Here is a 25,286-nt window from a genome sequence, read left to right as displayed (position 1 = left end):
GGAGTTACTTTTACTATTCTGGAAAGTTTTCTATAACTCTGAAGTTATATTAAAATAAAAAGTTATCAAATATAATGCTTTAGTAATATTTTGAAATTAAACATAAGCACGTCACATGAACATTATACTGCTGAACAACATATTAGGCTCATTGTGCCTGAAAATTGAAAGCTAAATATTTATTTTCACATTTGACATTACGAAATGCACAAACAATAAATAAACTAATATTAAATAGACATACTAGGTGATTTAATAGTTAAAAGTTTATATAAAATGTTTTAGAATATTATTTTACTGGAATGCTTACCTCTTTAAACATGCTTCTAAATGCAGACAAAATTGTGGAAAGCTTGTTTTGCGAATGTGCTACAAAACTATTATAAACCGATAAACATGAGATTTAGTATGGTAACGTATTAATAAAAAATTACAGGACAGCAAAGGCATATTTCAACACAAAGTTCCAGCAACTGCTTTAATACACAGATACCACCTTGCCCCAAAGATACTGTAGGGAAAGCAAATATTAAGAAAAATGTGGATAATTAACCTGTCTCATTAATTAATGCCTACAAACCAATTTCTGAAAGGAAAATACTTTCTTCAATTGGCATGGAAAAGTAGACTGCCACTGAGTGGTGATTTAATTATCTTCTTGGCACTATTAAACTATGTCCTCAGTATCACAGCACAAATGAAATAAGCATGTGCTTATTATAAGAAAGTGCTTTCAGATTCTGGTCTAAATCACATAAAGAACCAAATTTTTAGGTAGAAATATGCTGCTCTCCTTGTTTCCAGAAAAACAATAGTATAAAGACTTAATAAAAATACTTACCATTGACATTAGTATTGCTGAAAAGATGATTAGTAGAAATATCAGACTGTCAAGGGATCCTTGGTGGTTTTGATTATCAGTAGGGAACACACTAGTATTTCACAGAATCAGAGCCAAAAGAGACCTGACCCAACTCATATCTAGTCTCTTCACCTGAAAAAACTGTAACCTAGAGGTGTTGAATGTCTTTTTCAAGAGCACACACTGACAAGTTGTTAAGCAGACCAGATCCTTGGTGTTCTAAGAGTCTAGTACCTCTTCCTTCTATACCACCATATGTCCTATGAGGTCATTTGTGAATGTGACCACTCACATTGTAAGAACCTTCATTGTTTCTCCAGTGACTGGGGCTCTGGCTCACTCTGGTGTGAAACATAACTGCAATCAGAATACCTGTGGTCTCAAAGAAAGCAAAACTGAAAAACTAGGACAGGGCAATTCCAATTTACTCCCACTATTTCAAATCCGTTTTGAGGTCATTTACACATGGCTCTTAATCTTAACTATGTTACCCTTAAAATTTGTCCAACTAAAAGTAGTGCCTGGTAGTAAAAGGTAAAGACTGGGCCACTAGGCATAGTCATGAATCAAAAAGTCTGATCTATTTTCTTATTTGTGACTGAAGAGTACAGGTAGGTCTCTTCAGACAAACAAAGCAGAGACAGTTGAAAACCCAGCATGCATTACACTGGTTCGTTTGCAACAATCCTATTTCCTTACCAGGAAGAATTACCTACATATGCCCAAACCAGAACAAACCATTATGCCAGGAAGATCTGTCATTTAATTTAAATATAAGAACATACCTGCTTCTCACACTGCAGTATCCACAGCACATACAAAAGTGCCTGCAATATAATATACCCTCAATAATTTGTGAAACGAACTATAGGAAGAGATGTCTCTTCTCAACCTGTCTTCAGTTAAAAACATACTACATGGTAGTATGTTCTTATGTTTATTGATATGTTCGTACCAATAGGTAATGCTCTTATATTTAAAATCACAAATAAATGAAATAACTTCTTATCACTCTCGGCCAAGAGTTTCAGGCTTTCAGGAAACAGAATTCAGTTTCTGAACATTTTCAGTTTGACAACCCATGCCAGACTCCCTTGAGTTTAAAGGAACCCTCTAGTCTACAGCTGTCATTACCTACATATTTTCCTAACAAATATTCCAAATGTCACAAAACAATGGCATAAAAAATATGTCATAAGGTCTTTCTTATATAAATACACTAAACAGAGGTCAACAAAAGTTTGACTTTGCCTGTTATAAACATTTGTTTAATTAAAGCAATATACTGTCTTTTAACTTCATAGCCATTTAAGACAATCAAGAAAGCACTAAGGAATAAAATGAATAAGCCTATCCTAAAAGCACATACCACAAACTCTTAAAAATTATTATTTTTTTTTTTTGAGACAAGATCTCACTCTGTCAACCAGTCTGGAGTGCAGTGGCATGACCACGGCTCACTGCAGCCTAGAACTCCTGAGCTCAAGCAATCCTCCCACCTCAGCCTTACATGTAGCTGGGACCACAGGCATGCACCACCATGCCTGCCTAATTTTTGTATTTTTGTTAACAGAGATGATGTCTTGCTCTGTTGCCCAGGCTGGTCTCAAACTCCTAGGCTCAAGAAATCTGCCCACCTCAGCCTCCCAATGTGTTGGGATTACAAGCATGAGCCACTGCACTGGGCCCTAAATCTTTTCTTTTTTAAGAGATACAGCCTCATTGTGTTTCCCATGCTAGAGTACCATGGAAATTTACAGGTACAACCAGGGTGCATCACTACCTCCAACTTCTGACTTCCAGTGATCCTCTTGCCTCAGCCTCGGTAGTAGCTAGAACTACAGGCCCACGCCACTGTGCCCGGCCACAAGCTAATTTTATCCTTAGAAAGCAGAGGGATGAAGAGGTAAAATAGTTATTATTACTCATGTAAGGAAAATTAATACAGATAAGAATTAGAAACTTTTATTAGGTTATACTCTGGCACAAGAACACTAATAATATACAAAGTACTAAATAATGCAAATGGGCAAATGCTAAAGGTTGGGAGAATGGGAATACTTACTGGGGACTTCACATATATACACAGATATATAAGATAGGCTACAAGTTATTACATGCTGGCTCCTAGCCTAAGAAGCACACTATACACTTATGTCCTGTCCATTACCAGGGTGGAAGGAAGGAAGGAAGGGAGGGAGGGAGGGAGGTAGAGAGGGAGGGAAGGAGACAGGGATGGAAGGAGAGAGAGAGAGGAGAGAGAAGGAAGGAGAGAGGGGAAGAAGGGAAGAAGGGAAGAAGGGAAGAAGGGAAGAAGGGAAGAAGGGAAGAAGGGAAGAAGGGAAGAAGGGAAGAAGGGAAGAAGGGAAGAAGGGGAAGGGAAGGGAAGGGAAGGGAAGGGAAGGGAAGGGAAGGGAAGGGAAGGGAAGGGAAGGGAAGGGAAGGATCAATCATAATTCTGATGTGTTTTCAACTCCTGTTAACAAATGGGGATAACCAGAACTAGGAGGGTCCTTATAGAAATTAACCAGGTCAGAAACACTTGTCTGATTTCTCTTGATAATGGCAACCTATTCATTGAATAAATACACACTCAAGAGCAATTTCTTTTTAGCAGTAGAATTTTTTAAAAGTACAAGACTGTCATGAATAAGCCAGTTTAGCTTTCAGCAAGTGGGATCTAGTGGGACAATAAATTCTGGATATAAAGAAAGCACTTTAATACATTTTCCTATGATTTATTTTCTATAGATACAGTGAAACATAAAATGCATAGTGTCTTATTACTTCTCAGTAGTCTCCCTATGAGAAACAATGGAAGAGGCTTAAATAATTTGTAAACTTGAGGCCTTGATTTTTTAAATGTGAGACTTTATTTTCATTGAATTATCATTTTGTGTGGCAAATAAATTCCTTTCTGCCTGCAAGAGCAAAAGACAGCTTCAAGCAAGGACAATATGACAATGCCTTTCCAAAAGGTTTGAGATTTTTAAATTTAACTGTTATCTTTTAAGGTTAAGTAAAACATTCACATGGTACTCTAGATTTATTGTAATGAACAAAAGTATATCCAAGCTGTAAGTCTCGTGAAACATTTATGAACAATCTGGAGACTGGGTTCTAAACTGAGTTCTGGCATTAGGAAATAAAAACACTTGTTGACTTTTATGCACTGCGAAACTTTTCTCATCTATAAACATGGTGATTGGATGAGATCAGCTCTAAGGCACCTTTGAGCTCTTGTTCCTATAAGAGTCCTTTACAAAGTTTTAAATTCAGCAACTAATGCATAACTACAGAAACAGGCACTCTCTAGTTTTTCACAATTAAACTAAAAATTATAATAGCAAGCTATTCATTTTTAAATTTCTGTATTATAAAATGTTTTTAATATATAATTAGACAATATTAAACATTATGTTTAGAAGACCTATTGATTTTCCTTAATATCATGGGCAACATATCTCTGCAAATTAGGGAATAACCTAAGTAGAAGAATAAATTATCTTTTTCATTTCCAAAAGCTACATTACAAATTAGGCTATAAAACTTTTGATAGATGTCCTTGTTAATGAATTACTAAAAGTAAACCACAATAATTCATCAAATATTAGACTGTACAATTATTTATGTTCCAAAACAAACCATAACATTTTTCATTTCTCTTGGTTTTATTAAGTACATAAAGAGGAAGCAACAGAACTAGAGACAGACAACTGCAGGAAAGAAGAACCGAGTATGAAACCAGTAAAAAATATTTTATTATAGCTTGAAAAAACTCACTTAATGTTACTAAAAAAGGAAAAAATTTGGAAGAGATGCCTGAAATAAACCTGACAAAGAATTTCTGTGTTGTATCAATCAAAACCTGCAGATCTTGTAATTTCCTCACTTGTAGTAAGGGATATATTCTCCATTTTTATCTTACATTTAAAGTCTACAAAAGGCCTGGCTCACGTCTGTAATCCCAGCACACTGGGAGGCTGAGATGGGCAGATCACCTAAGGTCAGGAGTTTGAGACTAGCCTGGCCTACATGGTAAAACCTTGTCTCTAATAAGAATAAAAAAATTAGCCGGGCACGGTGGTGGGTGCCTGTAATCCCAGATACTCGGGAAGCTAAGGCACAAGAATCACTTGAACTGAGGAGGAGGAGGTTAGGGTGAGCTGAGATCGTGCTACTGCACTCCAGCCTGGGCAAGAGAGTGAGACCTTGTCTCAAAAAAATAAAATATAATAAAAAATAAAGCCTACTAATCTGTAGTCTACAAAGCGCAAATAAGGGCAGATTTTTTTAAATGAACCAAAAAATGCCTTTATTAAAAATCTTCACAACCAGCTCTGAAAATACTCACCAAATTAAATATTCCCACATTTTTGTACGTAACTCAGAAGTTAGAAAGCAGTTTCACAGAGCTTACACTATATCTCCAGTGGTTATTAATAATTTTTTAAAACTACTTCTGAAATACTTTTGAAAACAACTGTTTAAATTTCCCATGTTACAACTTTAATAGCATTAAATCAGAATCTAGTCCAACGGAAACAGATCTTAATAAGCCAGAGGGTTCAAGTGACTTGCCTGGGTCCAACGTTTGTGTGTTCTTTCCACACCACCACAGGTGGAATTTAGAAATCATCAAAAAAAATAAATTAACAGGTTCAAGTGTTTCATGACCAAATCTAGCAGGAAACTTTTCATTACTGATAAAAATGTAGTCATGGCAATGTACTAAGTATGCAAATATACAGGTTCCCAAGTTAATGGCTTATCTTACTGCATAAGCCACTAAAACACTAAACTAAAATTTAATATAAAAGAATATGAGCTATTCCTCCCCCTGAGACTGTTCATTGTTATACCATCCTTTTATAACCTCTCCTCCTTTTTCTCTAAACAGTGAAACATTAAGAATTATTTTCTAAGAGAAGTACTGGAATACTGGGAAGGGGCGGGGGGGAGAGAGGAGGAACAGAGATCTGATTTATCCAAAAATTACCCTTAAAGCAACATTTTGGTTAACATGAACTTGACTTTACCTCCTTTTACTGTGCTTCACTTTACTGTACTAGTCAGATACTGCATATTTTACAAATTGAAGGTTTGTGGCAAACCTGCATCAAGCAAGCCTATCAGTGCCATTTTTCTAAAAGCATGTGCTCACTTCATGTCTCTCCATGACACTCCATTTCACATTTTGTAATTCTTGCATTATCTCAAACTTACTCATTATCATTATATCTGTCATGGTGAACTGTGATCAGTGTTCTTTGATGTTACTATTTTAACTATTTTGGGACACCACAAACCATGCTCATATGAGACAGGGAACTCAATTGATAAATGTGTGTGTGACTACTCCACCAACCAGCATTCTCCCTCCCTCTCCTCAGGTCTCCCTATTCCCTAAAATATAACAATATTGAAAGTAGGTCAACTCATAACCCTACAATGGCCTCTAAGTGCTCAAGTGAAAGCAGGAGTTTCAAATCTCTCACTTCATATCAAAAGCTAGGAATGATTCAGCTTAGTAAGGAAGCCATGTCGAATGATGTGACAGCCTAAAGCCAGGCCTTCGTGTGGCAAACAGCCAAGTTGTGAACACAAAGGAAAAGTTATTGATAGAAATTCAAAGTGCACCTCCAGTGAACACATGAATGATAAGAAACAAAACGGCCTTACTGCTGATATGGAGAAAGTGTAAGTGGTCTAGATCGAAGATCAAACAAACCACAATATTCCCTTAAGCCAAAACCTAACCCCGTGTAAAGCCCTAACTTTCTTCAATGCTATAAAGGCTTGGAGAAGTGAGGAAACTGCAAAAGAAAAGGCTGAGTTAGAGGATGGTTCATAAGGTTTACGGAAAGAAGCTATTTCCTGACCATAAAAATGCAAGGTGAAACAGCAAGTACTTATGCGGAAGCTGCAGCAAGTTATCCAGAATATCTAGCTATTATAAGATCACTGAAGAAGGTGGCTACACTCAACAACAGATTTCAATGAAGACAAACAGCCTTCAATTGGAAGAAGATGCCATCTAGGACTTTCATAGCTAGAGAGGAGAAGTCAATTCCTGGCTTCAAAGCTTCAAGGACAGGCTGACTCTGTTGTTAGGGGCTAATGTAGCTGGTGACTTTCAGTTGAAGCCAACGCTCACTTACCATTCTGAAAATCCTAGGGCTCTGAAGAATTATGATAAATCTACTCTGCCTGTGTTCTATCAATAGAACAACAAAGCCTAGATGACAGCACATCTGTTTACAGCATAGTTTTTATTGCATAATGTAAGCTCATTGTTTAAACCTAATCCTTAGAAAAAAAGATTTCTTTCAGAATATTACTGCTTATTGACAATGCACCTGGTCACCCAAGAGTTCTGGTGGAGATACAAAAGGAAATGAAAGTTTTCATGACTGCTAACAATATCCATTCCGCAGTCCATGGATCATGGAGTAATTTTGTCTTGCAAATCTTATTTCAGAAATAAATTTTCTATGTCTATAGCTGCCACGGAAAGTGATTCTCTAAAGGAAAACGTTTATACATATTTTTAAAGGAGAACGTTCCCGCTTTACACAGTAGCATTTTATAATAAAAATACTGAGGCAACTGTTTCAGTATTCAAAAATATTTATTTCATTACAACCTTCTTCCCCCTCCCCCAACAAAGAGTTGAAGAATAATTTTCTTGTTAGAGTGTTAAGCATGAAAAAAACTGACAAAGTCAAAAAACAAAAAGATAAACTACCCAACTGTTTTATCAATGCTTTAATATAAATTTTGCAAAGGAGGAAGGGCTCAATAAAATCTACGCCTAGCATTAAGTCAGAGAAGGTACAAACTTTCAAACCAATTAACTCGGTCTGTTTCAGTTTTGAAAAGTTCTTAAGCTTAAAAAACAAATCTAAGCTGGCTGAATTTTTACAAGGCAGGAATGAAATACTGAAGAGAGACATCTTCTTGAACCAAAACAAGGTGAAGAAGAGCATTGTCCCAAATATTGCATAAAGCCGTCGGAGGATTTATTTGCTGTCCCTCCAAAAACTGCAGAAGCTTACGATTATCTACCCGCACTTGCACCATGCTCTCCAGGTCTCTGTTTTGAGGCACACCAACAGCCGACTTTGGAGGGTTTCCAAGATTTTTAAAATAACTTTTAATAGACACCACCTCCGTCTCTATACTCAGGGTCATCTTGCCACTGAGGTTTGCTTCCAGCAGCACGTGATCGCCCACGTTCACCATCCTCTCCACGATGCTCCTCAGCATCCTCCAGCGCGGCAGGTAGATGCTCACATCCGAGGCGTTCAGGCTGGGCGGCAGGCAGTCTCGCCACACTCTTCTGGGAAGCACCCGCACGGGCAGATCGTGCATCACGCTGCGAACACGGCCCAGGGGTGAGGCCAGCTCCACCACCACCGTGAGGCAGGGGCAGCGCTTGTGGGTAAGCTGCAGCTTCAGTGAGGACGCGCCCACCGCGCTTCTCGCTGCCCTGGACAGGTGCTCCGCCATCAGCTCCAAATGGATCTCATTGAGTTCTTCCGAGACACCTTCCATGCGAAAATGCTGGAAGGCCCGCTGCTGCACCTCGCACCACAGCCTGGCCTCCTGAAGGCCGCCTGAGCCTGCGGAGCCGAAACAGATCCTGTCAGGGCACACGCGGAGCACGCAGACCTTCACCAGCCTCGCCACGGTGCTGCTGACTTGGATGAACAGGTCTAGAGAGCCCTTGCCGATGATCTTGGCGCGAAACTTCATGATGTTGGCGAAGGCAACGCTGGGCTCTCTGAGGAGGATGCCACACGTCACGCTCCCTTCCGGTCCACTTGGGTCCGCTGCGCTGCCCTCCCTACGGCCCCCAACAGGGCAGGCACTCGGGTTCCGGGTTCTGTTCTGGGTTCTGCGGCCCTAGGCCTGGGGCCACAGAAGGGCATCCCCACGCCCTTTCTTACCTTCCCTCCAACCCTCTCAAAAAAGGCTTCCCTCTTTCAACTCTGGTTTTTAAAAGAGTAGGCATTCCACTGCAGAAACTTTTTAGTATTCTAAACACTGTGAAGACAAAATCATCACTCAGATAACCACTTTTAATCTCTTTGGTATATACACTGATACCATCTTCATCAATCGGCATATATGAAGATACAGTGCCACATGTCTTATGAAATATAGCATACTAGGCACATATTTTACAACCTCATCTTCACACATAAAATATGTAACAGGCATCTTTCCATGTTGGTGAAACATGCTTACATCATTTTCATGGCTGATCAGTTTTCCAATGTATAGAGTTATAACACAAATGACAATTTAGATGATTTCCAATTTTTTGCTATTATGAAAAAATGAACATTTTTGTACAAAATAGTTTTGCCTATTTACCCAATTATTTTCTTGCATTAAATTCGGAGGTGAAGTGCTGGTCAATGAAGGCACATTTAAAATCCTAATAAATATTCTCAAACTGGCCTGCAGAAAGCTGCATGAACACTCCAGTCCACAAGCAACATTTGAGTATTAGCAATCTGTTTTATCTGTAGCATTCTGCCAGGCCAAAAAAAAAGAAAAAAAAAAGATTTCAACTTGCACTGTGTGTAAATTCCATTTTATGTCCCTTGCATCTTTTTATTAAGTTTATTTTTTTTATTTTATTTTAAGATCTCTGGCAAGAACATCAACCCTCTGTCCATTACATGTACTGTAAATATCTTCCTCAGTTTATCATGTGACTTTTCACATCGTTTTTGGTGCTCTTTGCCCTTGGGAAATATTGAATCTTTTTATGTTATATTGACCTTTTCTCTGCTACTTCTAGGGTCATGCTTTCAAAGTCCTGTTTCTGGTACTTTAAATGTTATCTGTTTTTATGACTTAGTTGTTTGGCTAGTTGAAATCTTTTTTGGATTACTGAATACCCAGCTGATACACACAATTCACTAAATTCACTTTTCCACTAATCTGAAATCTCAATTTTAATTATTTTAGACAAAAATTCTCCTTTTCTCCTGAATGTTTCCTGACCCTCTCTATATTTTCTCCCACTGCCCTATCTTGCACCTGTACCAGTGATTTGAATTCTATATTATATTTCAGTATTGAATAGGACAATCTATCAGAACTTCTCTCATTCTCTCACAGATACTGCTCCATATGAGCTTTAAAATATTTTGTCAGCGTCTAAAAATAATCTGCCTGGAATTTTGATGGGAACTGTCACCACCCTCACATATTACATACTTACACTTCTCTGTTTACTGTCTAGCTCTAACCACAATAATGTAAGTTAGAGGAAAGGAGTTCTTACCTGTTCCATACACCGATGTACACCCAACATTCAGAACAGTATCTGGCATGCAACTGGTTTTCAACACATTTGTTAAATGAATGTATGAAATGTATCAATTGCAAGATAATTTCAGGATACTTAAAATAGCTACAACATTAAATCCTCTCACTTATTCAAACCATTTTTTATGACTGTCAATAAATTATTCAGCTCTGTTCTTGGGAACTTCACATAACATACAATATCTTGAAATCAGTCAAGTTACTGAATCTCTCTCCTGAAATCATTTTTCAATTGCTCTTTTAATGTTTCTTATGTAGAAAATCTTACTATCTTCATGTACTGTAATTATGGCTCTTACTCTTCAAGGTTTATGCCATTTATTTAACTGGCATTGAGTTTGCTGTCCTTTTCAAAACACTGCTGAGTAAAAGTGGTACTAGCAAGCATCTCTGTCTTATCTGTAACTAATAAGGAATGCTCTAGAGCAGTGTTTCCCAAATTGTTTGTCATTAGTGCCCCCAAGAGTCTTTTAGGTTTCTTTCCCTAATTGCTCTAAATTTTATGAATACCATAAATATACTATGTATCTGTATTATACACTATATATCTTTATTTTATATGTCAAGATTTATTTTGTCCGCTCAAGAACTACTGACAATATATGATCTAACGTTTCACCATTAATATGATGTTTGCTATTAATACTTTATTTTGCACACAAAATATTTACCTACTTTTAGTTTCTTAGGGTTCTATTTTTTAAATTAGGAATGGATATTAAATTTTATCAAATAGTTTTCATCATCCTTCAAGATATTTTTTCACCTAATACAGCAAATAAAAGTAATAAACTTCTAAGTATTCAATTTCTCTATAATCTAGGAATAAACAGTACTTGGTTCCATGTTCTAGTCACTCCTGGGTTTGATTTGCTAACATTTTATTTAGGAGTTCTACATCTTTAATTTTACTTGTAACTGGTCTAAAATTATTTCCTCTTGTATTGTTTCTGTGCTTTTGGTATCCAGACACATTCAGCATTTCAATATTATTGGGCAGTTCTATATCCACAGCAGCTAGGTTTCACTTACAGAAAGAATGTGAAGTTTCCCATACTTGTCATCTTATAGTAGCTTAAATAGTATAGGAATATTCTATTTCTTGTATGTAGCTTCTAAAGCCATCTATTTCTAGTGCCTTGTTGGCTACAATTATTTGGGAATTTCTTTCACACTTATATGTCCACATGTCTTAAGACAATTTACTATATTTTGAGAAAGTCAAAAGTGTCATTTTGATTTTCAAATTTAATATGCTACTTTTATGTATCACTGTGGTTTTTATCACCTTTTTCATTCTGTCTTGAATATGTGTAAATATTTTCTCAGGGTTAGATGTGCCAATCAACAACTGTTTTACTAATTTTTATAAATAACAGTCTTTGATATAAGTTGTCAATTGTATTTTCTTTCTTTCAGAAGAACCGTGATCAACTTCATCATTTTCCACTTCAGTATCAACTCCTTTCTGCATTTTGCTAACTTCTTCCTGCCTTTCTGGATTGAACACTTAGCCCATTTGTTTATATTCTCTTTGTTTCATAACATTTAGAACCACTATTTTTCCTACCTGTAGCTTTGATCATATAGCATTATTAAATAAAATTATGAAAAGCCACTGATTTAGACTTGGTTGCTGCACTACACCCAACAGAGAAACTCAAAATGGAGTCACTCGTGCTAGGTTTCCGAATCACAAACAAAAATCTAAACTGTTTACCTGTAATATGTGACCTTGCAGGAAATGTTGATGAATGCATTAAAGTTTCTTTTATAGAATCTCTTTATTTACTTAGTCAGTGAGCTTCCCTGATGCACATTTTAGATCAAGACCCAGGAAACTGATTGAGTGGGAGAGATCAGCATGGCGATGGGAGGCAGGCCTGGATTAGAGCTGCAGAGGCTCACATTGTGAATTTTAGCTCCAGATCAACTGCAAGAACAAACCAGCAATCTCAGACCCTCTGAAGGAAGTGGACTGCTCTTGCAGGACCCGGGAGATACTGCAAATACTGTGAGTGCCCCAACTGCGGAAGTGGGAAAGGCAGACCCTCTTCTGAACACTCACCTCCACTGGGGAAGCTGAAGGTCTGTTTGCGGGGCAAGTTTCTGACTTTACCTGGAGTTGACTCAATATGGACAGGCGGGTGAAATACAGGGGTAGAGGGAGCAGCAGAAAGGCCCTGGGAGCTTGCTGGGTCTCCAAGCATCCCATTCCTGCCTGGCACCACAGGGACACATCTGGAGGGTGGCCTGAGGAGCAGGGGGTAAAACCCCACAGGGAGAAGGAATTCTCTAGCTAAATTCTGTGACAATTTTGAATGGGGTGAGAAGCCTCCTGGCCAGAACTCGGTGTGGGGGAGGACGCAAATCCTATGTGCAGACTCCAAAGGCCCTTTTAGTTTGCAGCTGGGAGGTGAGTAGCCTGGGGCAGAGTTTCAAGCCTGTCTTGCCCTCCCCCTGGAAACAAACTCAGGGCTGCTGGTGAGGGGGCACAGTGAGAGTGAGATTTGGTCCTTCTGTTTGTGTAAAAGCTGGGTGAGGCCTGTGACTGCCGGCTTTCCCCCACTTCCCTGACAACCTGCATGACTCAGCAGAGGCAGCCATAATTGCCCTAAGTACACAACTTCAGTGACCTGGGAATCTCACCCCATCCCTCACAGCAGCCACAACAGGACCCACCAAGGAGAGTCTGAGCTCAGACATGCCTGACCCCCACCCAATGGTCCTTCCCTACCCACCCTGGTAGTGGAAAACAAAGGTCATACAATCTTGGGAGTTCTAGGGCCCCACCTACCAGTGGTCCCTCTCCACACTACTACAGCTGATGCTTTCTGCAAAGTACCACTTCCTGGCAAGAGGCCAACCAGCACAAAAATAGAGCATTAAACCACCAAAACTATGGACCCCTCACAGAGTCCACTGTACCTTCTGCCACCTCCACCAGAACAGGCACTGGTATCCACAGTTGAGAGACCCATAGATGGTTCACATCACAGGATTCTGGGCAGACAACTCCCAGTACCCAGAGCCAGGCAGAATCACTGGGTGGCTAGACTCAGAAAAGAGACAACAATCAAGTAGTTTGGCTCACAGGAAGTCACACCCACAGGAAAAGGGAGAGAGTGCTATGTCAAGGGAATACCCTGTAGGACAAAAGAATCTGAACAACAGCCTTCAGCTCTAAACCTTCCCTCTGACAGAGCCTACCCAAATAAGAAGGAACCAGAAAACCAACCCTAGTAATATGACAAAATAAGTCTCTTCAACACTCCCCAAAAAGTCACACTAGTTCACCAGCAACGGATGCAAACCATGAAGAAATCCCTGATTTACCTGGGGGGGGGGAGGGGGGAATCCAAGAGGTCTGTTATTAAGCTGATCAAGGAGGGACCAGAGAAACGCAAAGCCCAATGCAAGGAAATAAAAAACAAAACAAACAAACAAACAACAACAACAACAACAACAAAAAACAGAAAAAGTGAAGGGAGAAATATTCAAGGAAATACATAGCTTAAAGAAAAAACAATCAAAAATTTAGGAAACTTTGGACACACTTTTAGAAATGCAAAATGCTCTGGAAAGTCTCAGCAATAGAACTGAACAAGCAGAAGAAAAAGAAATTCAGAGATCGAAGACAAGGTCTTCGAATTAACCTAATCCAACAAAGACAAAGAAAAAGGAATAAGGAAATAAGGACAAGCCTCCAAGAAGTCTGGGATTATGTTAAATGAGCAAACCTAAGAACAATCAGTATTCCTGAGGAAGAAGATAATTCTAAAGGCTTGGAAAACGTATCTGGGGGAATAATCACAGAAAACTTCCCCAGCCCTGCTAGAGACCTAGACATCCAAAAACAAGAAGCACAAAGAACACCTGAGAAATTCATTATAAAAAGATCATCACCTAGGTACACTGTCATCAGGTTATCCAAAGTTAAAAACTAAGGAAAAAATCTTAAGAGCTGTGAGACAGAAACACTAGGTAACCTATAAAGGATAACCCAACAGATTAACAGCAGATTTCTCAGCAGAAACTCTACAAGCTAGAAGGAACTGGGGCCCTATCTTTAGCCTCCTCAAACAAAACAATTATTAACCAAGAATTTTGTATCCAGTGAAACTAAGCATCACATATGAAGGAAATATACAATCTTTTTCAGACAAACAAATGCTGAGAGAATCCACCATTACCAAGCCGCCACTACAAGAATGCTAAAAGGAACTCTAACTCTTGAAACAAATCCTGGAAACACTGCAAAACAGAACCTCTTTAAAGAATATATCACACAGGACCTATAAAAACAAAAATATACATTACAAAGCAAAAACAAAACCAAAGTATAAAGATAACAAAGATCAAGATGAATGCAATGGTACCTTACATTTCAATACTAACATTGAATGTAAATGAATGGCCTAAATGCTCCACTTAAAAGATACAGGACCATAGTATGGATAAGAACTCAACAACCAAATCTCTGCTGCCTTCCGGAGACTCACCTAAAACTGTGGAAAAAGGCATTTCATGCAAATGGACACCAAAAGCCAGCAGAGGTAGTTATTCTTACATCAGACAAAACAAACTTTAAAGCAACAGCAGTTAAAAGAGACAAAGAGTGACATTATATAATGGTAAAAGGCCTTGTCTAACAGGAAAATATCACAATCCTAAACATATACGCACTAACACTGGAGCTTCCAAACTTATAAAACAATTGCTAATAGACCTAAGCAATGAGATAGCAACACAATAATACTGGAGGACTTCAATACTCCACTGACAGCCCTAGACTGGTCATCAAGAGAGCAAGTCAACAAAGAATGGATTTAAATGCTACCTTGGAACATATGGACTTAACAGATACATACATAACACTTCAACCAACAACCGCAGAAGACATTCTATTCAACAGCACATGGAGCTTTCTCCAAGATAGACCATATGATAGGCCATAAAACGAGCCTCAATAAATTAAGAAAATTGAAATTATATCAAGCACTCCTTCAGACCACAGCGGAATAAAACTGGAATTCAACTCCAAAAGGAACCTTCAAAACCATGCAAATACATGGAAATTAACCTGCTCCTGAATGAGCACTAGGTCAAAAAAGAAATCAAGATGGAAATTAAAAAATTCTTACAACTGAATGACAATAATGATATAACCTATCAAAACCTCTGTGATACAGCAAAGGCAGTGCTAAGAGAAGTTCATAGCCCTAAGTACGTACATCAAAGACTGAAAGAGCACAAACTGATAAGGTCACACCTCAAAGAACTACAGAAACAAAAACAAACCAAACCCAAACCCAACAGAAGAAATAAAATAACCAAGATCAGTGCAGAACTAAATGAAATTGAAATGAAAACAACAAAAATACAAAAGATAAATGAAACAAAAAGCTGGTTCTGGGAAGCTGAGGCAGTAGAATTGCTTGAACCCAAGAGGTGGAGGCTGCAGTGAGCCAAGATTGCGCCACTGCACTCCAGCCTGGATGACAAAGCAAGACTTCATCTCGAAAAAAAGATAGTTCTTAGAAAACATAAATGAAATTGACAGACCATTAGCACGATTAACCAAGAAAAGAAGAGAGAAAATCCAAATAACCTCACTAAGAAACGCAACAGGAAACATTACAACTGACAACACTGAAATACAAAAGATCACTCAAGGCTGCTATGAACATCTTTACACACATAAACTAGAAAACCTAGAAGAGATGAATAAATTCCTGGAAAAATACAATGCTCCTGGCTTAAATCAGGAAGAATTAGATACCCCGAACAGACCAATAATGAACAGTGAGATTGAAATGGTAATTTAAAAACTACTACCAAAGTCCAGTCCAGGACCAGATGAATTCAGTAGAATTCTACCAGACATTCAAAGAATTGGTACCAAACCTTTTGACCCTAATCCACAAGATAAAGAAAGAAGGAACTTTCCCTAATTTATTCTAGAAACCAGTATCACCCTAATACTTAAATCAGGAAAGGAAATAACCAAAAAAGAAAACTACAGACTAATATCCTTGATGAATATAGATGCTAAGGTCCTTAACAAAATACCAGTAACTGAATCCAATGACATATCAAAAAGATAATCCACCATGATCAAGTGGGTTTCATACCAGGGATGCAGGGGTGGTTTAACATACACAGGTCAATGAATATGAGATACCACATAAACAGAATTAAACACAAAAATTACATGATCATCTCAATAGATGCAGAAAAATCATTCGACAAAATCCAGCATCCTTTATGATCAAAACTCTCAGCAAAACTGGCATACAATGGACATACCTTAATGTAATAAAAGCCATCTATGACAAACTCACAGCCAACACAATACCGAATGGAGAAAAGTTGGAAGCTTGAAAGCATTCCCTCTGAGAACTGGAACAAGAGAAGGATGCCCACTCTCACCACGCCTCTTCAACATAGTACTACAAGTCCTAACCAGAGCAATCAGACAAGAGAAAGAAAGGGCATAAAATCAGTAAAAAGGAAGTCAATCTATCACTGTTTGCTGACGATATGATCATTTACCTTGAAAACTCTAAGGACTCCTCCAGAAAGCTCCTAGAACTGATAAAAGAAGTCAGCAAAGCTTCTAGATACAAGATTAATGTACACAAATCAGTAGCTCTTCTATACACCAACAGCAACCAAGTGAAGAATCAAATCAAGAACTCAACCCCTTTAATAACAGCTGCAAAAATAAAATAAAATACTTAGGAATATACCTAACCAATGAGTTACGTCTTTCAGAAGACCTATACAAGGAAAACTACAAAACAGTGCTGAAAGAAATTGTAGATGACAAGAACAAATGGAAACACAATCCATGCTCATGGATGGGCACAATCAATATTGTGAAAATGACCATACTGTCAAAAGCAATCTACAAATTCAATGCAATTCCCATCAAAATACCACTATCATTCTTCACAGAATTGGAAAAAAACAATTCTAAAATTCATATGGAAACAAAAAAGAGCCCACATAGCCAAGGCAAGGCTAAGCAAAAACAACAAATCTGGAGGCATCACACTACCTGATTTCAAACTACACTATAAGGCCATTGTCACTAAAACAGTGTGGTACTGGTATAAAAATAGACACAGAGACCCATGGAACAGAATAGAGAACGCAGAACACCTTTTCAACAAATGGTACTGGGATAATTGGCTAGCCACATGTAGGAGAATGAAATTGGATCCTCGGTTGTCACCTTATACAAAAATCAACTCAAGGTGGATTAAAGACTTAAACCTAAGACCTGAAACTATAAAAATTCTAGAAGATAACGCTGGAAAAACCCATCTACATGTTGGCTTAGGCAAAGATTTCATAACCAAGAACTCAAAACCACATGAAATTAAAACAAAGTATAGCTGGGACCTACTTAAGCTAAAGAGCTTTTCCATGGAAAAACGAACAGTCAGCAGAGTAAACACAACCTACAGAGTGGGAGAAAATCTTCACAATCTATGTATCTGACAAAGGATTAATATCTAGAATCTACAACCAACTCAAACAAATCAGTAAGAAAAAAAAAAAAAAATAAATGTAATTTGGAGGACATAAAATTTATTATTTTCCTATCTCATTCTTATATATTACCACCAAATTTTTAAAAAAAAAAAAAACAAATCAGCCAGGCACAGTGGCGTATGCCTGTAATCCCAGCACTTTCGGAGACTGAGGCAGGTGGATCATGAGGTCGAAAGATTGAGACCATCCTGGTCAACATAGTGAAACCCTATCTCTACTAAAAATGCAAAAATTAGCTGGGGGTGGTGGCACACGCCTGTAGTCCCAGCTACTTGGGAAGCTGAGGCAGGAGAATCACTTGAATCCAGGAGGCAGAGGTTGCAGTGAGCCAAGATCGCACTACTGCACTCTAGCTTGGCGTCAGAGCAAGACTCCATCAAAAAGAAAAGAAAAGAAAAAATGAAAAACAATCCCATCAAAAAATGGGCTAAGGACATAAATAGCTCTCAAAAGAAGATATACAAATGGCCAACAAACATGAAAAAATGCTCAACATCACTAATTATCAGGGAAATGCAAATCAAAACCACAATGTATATCATCTTACTCCTACAAGAATGGCCATAATCGAAAAATCAAAAAACAGTAGATGTAGGAGTGGATGCAGTGAACAGGGAACACTTTTACATTGCTGGTAGGAATGCAAACGACTACAGCTGCTATGCATTATTTTTGAAGCGTGTGTGTGTGTGTGTGTGTGTGTGTGTGTGATGGAATACTACACAGTCATAAAAAGGAAAGAATTAACAGCATTTGCAGTGACCTGTATGAAACTGGAGACCATTATTCTAAGTGAAGTAAATCAGGAATGGAAAACCAAACACCATATGTTCTCACTTATATGTGTATCATATGAGGATGCTATGAGGATGCAAAGGTGTAAGAATGATACAATGGACTTTGGGGACTTGGGGGAAGAGTGGGAGGGAGGTGAGGGATAAAAGATTACAAATATGGTGAAGTGCATTCTGCTCAGGTGATGAGTGTACCAAAATCTCACAAGTCACAACTAAAGGACTTACTCATGTAACCAAATACCAACTGTACCCCAATAATTTATAGAAAATAAAAATAAGAGTCAAGAAATTATAGTCATCAAGAGAAATCTGGTCTGCTACCTGTTCTTGTAAATAAAGCTTTATCAGAGCACAGCCACATTCATTTGACTCCATGTCATCTAAGGCTGCTTTCACACTATAAGAGTAGAGCTGAGTAATAGCAACTGAGACCTCAAGGCCAAAAAAATTGTACACTGTCCTTCACAGAAAGGGCATGCCAGTCCCTGTTAGGTGATAGCAAGTCAGCATCCTTCCTCCCAGTAACATTCTCACATGAAATATTTTCTGCAGTTAACTCCTTAATTTTCAGATGTAAAGAGGGGCACAGTAGCTCACGCCTATAATCCCAGCACTTTGGAAGGCTGAGGCGGCGGGATCACCTGAGATGGGGAGTTCGAGACCAACCTGACCAACATAGACAGAGAAACCTGGTCTCTACTACAAATACAAAAAATTAGCTGGGCGTGGTGGCACATGTCTGTAATCCCAGATACTCAGGAGGCTGAGGCAGGAGAATCACTTGAACATGGGAGGTGGAGGCTGCGGTGAGCCTCCATTGCACTCTAGCCTGAGCAACAAGAGTAAAACTCCACCTCTAAATAAATAAATTAATTAACTAAAAAATTTTCAGATGTAGAAGACACTTCTCGTTTCCAGCACTGGGAATTTCTTCATATTGATTAGAATATATCAGAAACTAGGAGGAAAAGTCAAAATCACTGGAAAACATGTAAAGGCATCTTCACCATGGGAGTCATACTGATGCAAAACTGAGCAAATGATTCAAATGTAATTTACGTTTACAATAGGAATTTCTAAAACTATTCAGCATGTCTTCCCAACATTCAGGTCTATTAATTATTTTTATTATTTGGAATTGGGAAACTTTGTGCTTTGCTGTTTTGTTTTGGCAGTTTACAACTTTTTTAATTTTTCCGAGCAGTTTTATTAGGTTTACAGAAAAATTAAATCAAAATTCCATATAGTCCTTCACTGCCACTCCATCCAGTTTCCTGTTATTAACATCTTGCATTAGTGTCGCACAGCTGTTGCTACTGATAAGCCAACACTGATATGCTATTAACTACATTCCACAGTTTACATTGGGGCTCTTTGTGTTGGACATTCTATGAGTTTTCACAAATGTATAACTTATAATACAGGTATTCAACATTACAGTATCATACCGAATACGTTCACTGCCTAAAAAGTCCCATTTTTTTCTCTTCTCTTAGCATAACAATTATGTTTTTTTTAAAAAAATCCTTTTTTTCACGCTGGGTACACTGGGGGTCATACCTGTAATCCCACAGCACTTTAGGATGCCAAGGCGGGCAGCTAATGAGGTCAAGAGATCAAGACCATCCTGGCCAACATGGTGAAACCCCGTCTCTACTAAAAATACAAAAGGTAGCTGGGTATGGTGGCATGCGCCTGTAATCCCATCTACTCGGGAGGCTGAGGCAGGAGAATCACTTTAACCTGGGAGGTGGAAGTTGCAGTGAGATCGCACCACTGCAACTTCAGCCTGGTGATGGCGTGAGACGGTCACAAAAAAATAAATAAATAAAATAAATAAATAAATAAAACCACATGGGGACTTCCACCAAGATGGCTGAATGGGAACAGCTCTGAAGCGCAGTTCCCAGTGACAGCGACCCAGAAGGCGGGTGATCTCTGAATTTCCAACCAAGGTACCAGGTTCATCTCAATGCAACTGGCTCGACAGCGGGTGCAGCCCAAGGAGGGCAAACTGAGGCAGGGTCGGGTGTTGCCCCACCAGGGAAGTACAAGGGGCTGGAGGACTGCCTCTCCTACCCCAGGGAGGCCATCAGGGACTTTTCCGACCACTCCGGCACTTGGGCTCAGATACTGTGCTTTTCCCATGGACTTTACAGCCCACAGACCGGGAGATTCTCGCGGGTGCCAAAAACACCAGTGCCATGGTTTCCAGCATAAAACTGTGCAGCCGATTTAGCTGGCGCCTAAATGCCTGCAAGACAGAACCGCCCATTCCCCTGAAAAAAAGGGGGCTGAAAGCAGGAAGCCAAATGATCCTACCTCCACAAAGACCCACAAATTGAAACCCATTGACTCGTGATTTTTGCAGCCAGCACAGCAGTTTGAGCTCGACCTGGGACAGTCAAGCTCTGTGGGAGAGAGGGGCATCTGCCATTACAGAGGAAGTTCTAACCTTGCCTGTGTAAGCAAAATCGCAAGGAAGTTTACACAGCAGCTGGGCAGACCCGACAGCAGCTCAGTAACGCCTCTGCAGGCAGACTGACTAGATTCCCTCCTTGCTGTGTAGGGTGTCTCTGAAAAAAAGGCAGCAGTCCATCAGGGACTTATAAATAAAGCTCCACTTTCCTGGGACAGAGGACCTGGGAAAAGGGGCCATTGTGAGTTCCACTCCAGCAGACTTAAACATCCTGCCCAGCAGCTCTGAAGGAAGCAACAGAGTTCCCAGCACAGCACTTACGAAGTGATAAGGGACAGACTGCCTCCTCAAGTAGCTCCCTGACTCCTGTATATCCAAAGAGACACCTCATACAGGAGAGCTCTGGGTGACATCTAGAGGGTACCCCTCTGGGATGAAGCTACCAGAAGAAGGAACAGGCAGCAATACTTGATGTTCTGCAGCCCCTGTGGGTGATTCTCAGGCAAGCAGGGTCTGGAGTGGACCTCCAGCAGTCCTGCAGCAGAGGAGACTGTCTGTTAGAAGGAAAATTTAAACACAGAAAGAAATAGCTTCAACATCAACAGAACGGACATCCACTCAGAGACCCCATCCGAAAGTCACCAACTTCAAAGACCAAAGGTAGATAAATCCGCGAAGATGGGAAGAAGCCAGCACAACAAGGCTGAAATCACCAAAAACCAGAAAGCCTCTTCTCCTCTAAGGGATCACAACTCCTCACCAGAAAGGGAACAAAACAGGATGGAGAATTTTGATGAATTGACAGAAGTAGGCTTCAGAAGGTGGGTAACAACAAACTTCTCTGGGCTAAAGGAACATGTTCTAACCTAATGCAAAGAAACTAAGAACCTTGAAAAAAAGTTAGATGAAATTCTAGTTAAGAATAAACAGCTTAGAGAACAACATAAATGACTTGATGGAGCTGAAAATCACAGCATGAGAACTTCGCGAAGCATACACAACTTTCAATAGCAAAATTGATCAAGCAAAAGAAAGGATATCATTGATTGAAGATCAACTCAAAGAAATAAAATGAGAAGGCAAGATTGGAGAAAAAAGAGTGAAAAGAAATGAACCAAGCCTCCAAGAAATATGGGTTATGTGAAAAGACCTAATCTACATTTGATCGGTGTACCTGAATGTGATAGGGAGAATGAAATCAAGTTGGAAAACACTCTTCAGGATATTATCCAGGAGAATTTTCCCAACCTAGCAAGGCAAGCCAACATTGAAATCCAGGAAATACAGAGAACACCACAAAAATATTCCTCAAGAACAGCAACCACAAGGCACATAATTGTCAGATTCACCAGGGTTAAAATGAAGGAAAAAACGCTAAGGGCAGCCCAAGAGAAAGGTCAGGTTACCCACAAGGGGAAGCCCTTTAGACTCACAGCAGATCCTTCGGCAGAAACCCTGGCTTATAAGCCAGAGGAGACTCAGGGACAATATTCAACATACTTAAAGAACTTTCAACCCAGAATTTCATATCCAGCCAAACTTAGCTTCATAAGTTAAGGAGAAATAATTTCTTTTACGGACAAGCAATTGCTGAGAGATTTTTGTCACTACCAGGCCTATCTTATAAGAGCTCCTGAAGGAAGCAATAAACTTGGAAAGGACCAACCAGTACCAGCCACTGCAAAAATGTAGCAAATGGTAAGACAACAATGAAGAAACTGCATCAACTAATGGGCAAAACAACCAGCTAGTATCAAAATGGCAGAATCAAATTAACACATAACAATATTAACCTTAAATGTAAAAGCGCTGAATGCCCCAATCAAAAGATACAGACTGGCAAATAGGATAAAGAGTCAAGAACCATCTGTGTACTGTACTCAGGAGACCCATCTCATGTGCAAAGACCCACACAGACTCAAAATAAAGGGATGGAGGAAGATTTACCAAGCAAATAGGAAAACAAAACAGGGGTTGCAATTCTAGCCTCTGATAAAACAGACTTTAAACCAACAAAGATCAAAAGAGACAGGGTATTACATAATGGTAAAAGGATCAATGCATCAAGAAGAGCTAACTATCCTAAATATACATGCACTCAATACAAGAGCATGCAGAAACATAAAGCAAGTTCTCAATGACCTACAAAGAGACTTAGACTCCCACACGATAATAGTGGGAGACCTTAACACTCCACTGTGAATATTAAACAGATCAACAAGACAGGAAATTAACAAGGATACCTGGGACTTGAACTCAGATCTGGACCAAGCAGACCTAACAGACATCTACAGAACTTGACACCCTAAATCCATAGAATATACATTCTTAACAGCACCGTATCACATTTACTCTAAAATTGACCATGTAATTGGAAGTAAATCACTCCTCAGCAAATGCAAAAGGATGGAAATCATAACAACCATCTCTTAGATCAGAGTGCATTCAAATTAGAACTCTGGATTAAGAAACTCACTCAAAACCACACAACTACATGGAAACTTAACAACCTGCTCCTAAATGAGTACCGGATAAATAATGAAATGAAGGTAGAAATAGATGTTCTTCAAAACCAATGAGAACAAAGACACAACATACCAGAATCTTTGGGATACATTAAAAGCAGTGTCGAAAGGGAAATTTATAGCACTAAATGCCCACATGAGAAGTGAGGAAAGATCTAAAATCTACACCCTATCGTCACAATTAAAAGAAGTAGTGGAGCAAGATCAAATAAATTCAAAAGCTAGCAGAAGCCAATAAACAAATACGATCAGAGCAGAACTGAAGGAGATAGACACACAAAAAAAACCCTTAAAAAAAAAAAATCAATGAATCCAGGAGCTGGTTTTTTGAAAAGATCAACAAAACAGATAGACTGCTAGTCAGACTAAGAAAAAAGAAAAGAGAAGAATCGAATAGATGCAATAAAAAATGATAAGGGGGATATCACCACAATTCCGCAGAAATACAAACTACCATCAGAGATTACTAAAAACATCTCTATGCATACAAAACAGTAAATCTACAAGAAATGGATAAATTCCTGGACACTTCTATCCTCCCAAGAGTACATCAGGAAGAAGTTCAATCCCTGAATAGACCAATAACAAGGTCTGAAGTTGAGGCAGCAATTAATAGCCTACCAACCAGGACAAGACGGGTTCACAGCCAAATTCTACCAGATGTACAAACAGGAGCTGGTACCATTCCTTCTGAAACTATTCCAAACAATATAAAAAGAGGGAATCCTCCTTAACTCATTTTATGAGACCAACATTTTCCTGATACCAAAACCTGGCAGAGACACAACTAAAAAAGAAAATTTCAGACCAATATCCATGATGAACATATAAGCAAAAATCTTCAATAAAATACTGGAAAACCAGTTGCAACAGCACAGCAAAAACTTATCCATCACAATCAAGTTGGCTTCATCCTGGGGATGCAAGGCTGGTCCAATATACACAAATCTATAAACTTAATCCATCACATAAACAGAACCAAAGACAAAAACCACATGATTATCTCAATTGATGCAGAGAAGGCCTTTGACAAAATTCAACAGCCCTTTATGCTAAAAACACTCAATAAGCTAGGAATCAATGGAACGTATCTCAAAATAATAAAAGCTATTTATGACAAACTTGCAGCCAATATCATACTGAACAGGCAAAAACTGGAAGCATTCCCTTTGAAATCTGGCACTAGACAAGGGTGCCCTCTCTCACCATTCCTATTCAACAGAGTATTGGAACTTCTAGCCACAGCAATCAGGTAAGAAAAAGAAATAAAGGGTATTCGATTAGGAAAAGAGGATGTCAAATTGTCTCTATTTGCAGAAGACATTATTGTATATTTAGAAGACCCCATCATCTCAGCCCGAAATCTCCTTAAGATGATAAGCAACTTCAGCAAAGTCTCAGGAAAAATCGATGTGCAAAAATCACAAGCATTCCTATACACCAATAACAGACAGACAGAGAACCAAATCATGAGTGAACTCCCATTCACATCTGCTACAAAGAGAATAAAATACCTAGGAATACAACTAACAAGGGACACGAAGGATCTCTTCAAGGAGAACTACAAACCACTGCTCAAGGAAATAAGAGAGGACACAAACAGATGGAAAAACATTCCATGCTCATGGTTAGGAAGAATCAATATTGTGAAAATGCCATACTGCCCAAAGTAATTTATAGATTCAATGCTATCACCATCGAGCTACCATTGACCTTCTTCACAGAACTGGAAAAAACCACCTTAAACTTCTTACGGAACCAAAAGAGAGCCC

General features: G+C 38.9%; 2 protein-coding genes across 2 annotated transcripts in view; both read right to left on the bottom strand.

Annotated features, from left to right (window-relative positions):
- Window positions 1–25,286, bottom strand: part of EXOC2 (exocyst complex component 2) — a 210,075-nt gene that overhangs the window by 159,468 nt on the left and 25,321 nt on the right. The window lies entirely within an intron of this gene.
- HUS1B (HUS1 checkpoint clamp component B) lies at window positions 7,619–12,964 on the bottom strand. The gene has a single exon (XM_017517234.2). The coding sequence runs from the start codon at window positions 8,618–8,620 to the stop codon at window positions 7,784–7,786; it is 837 nt and encodes a 278-aa protein (XP_017372723.1). The 5' UTR covers window positions 8,621–12,964; the 3' UTR covers window positions 7,619–7,783.

Source organism: Cebus imitator, unplaced genomic scaffold (genome assembly GCF_001604975.1).
Source record: "Cebus imitator isolate Cc_AM_T3 unplaced genomic scaffold, Cebus_imitator-1.0 Scaffold623, whole genome shotgun sequence".
Taxonomy (NCBI): domain Eukaryota; kingdom Metazoa; phylum Chordata; class Mammalia; order Primates; family Cebidae; genus Cebus; species Cebus imitator.
Note: the sequence above shows the minus strand (reverse complement) of the source record. Positions and strands in the feature narration are given on the sequence as shown.

What these genes read in the sequence shown, in the direction of transcription:
- HUS1B (XM_017517234.2), bottom strand. Translation starts at nt 8,620, where the DNA reads ATGAAGTTTCGCGCCAAGATCATCGGCAAGGGCTCTCTAGACCTGTTC.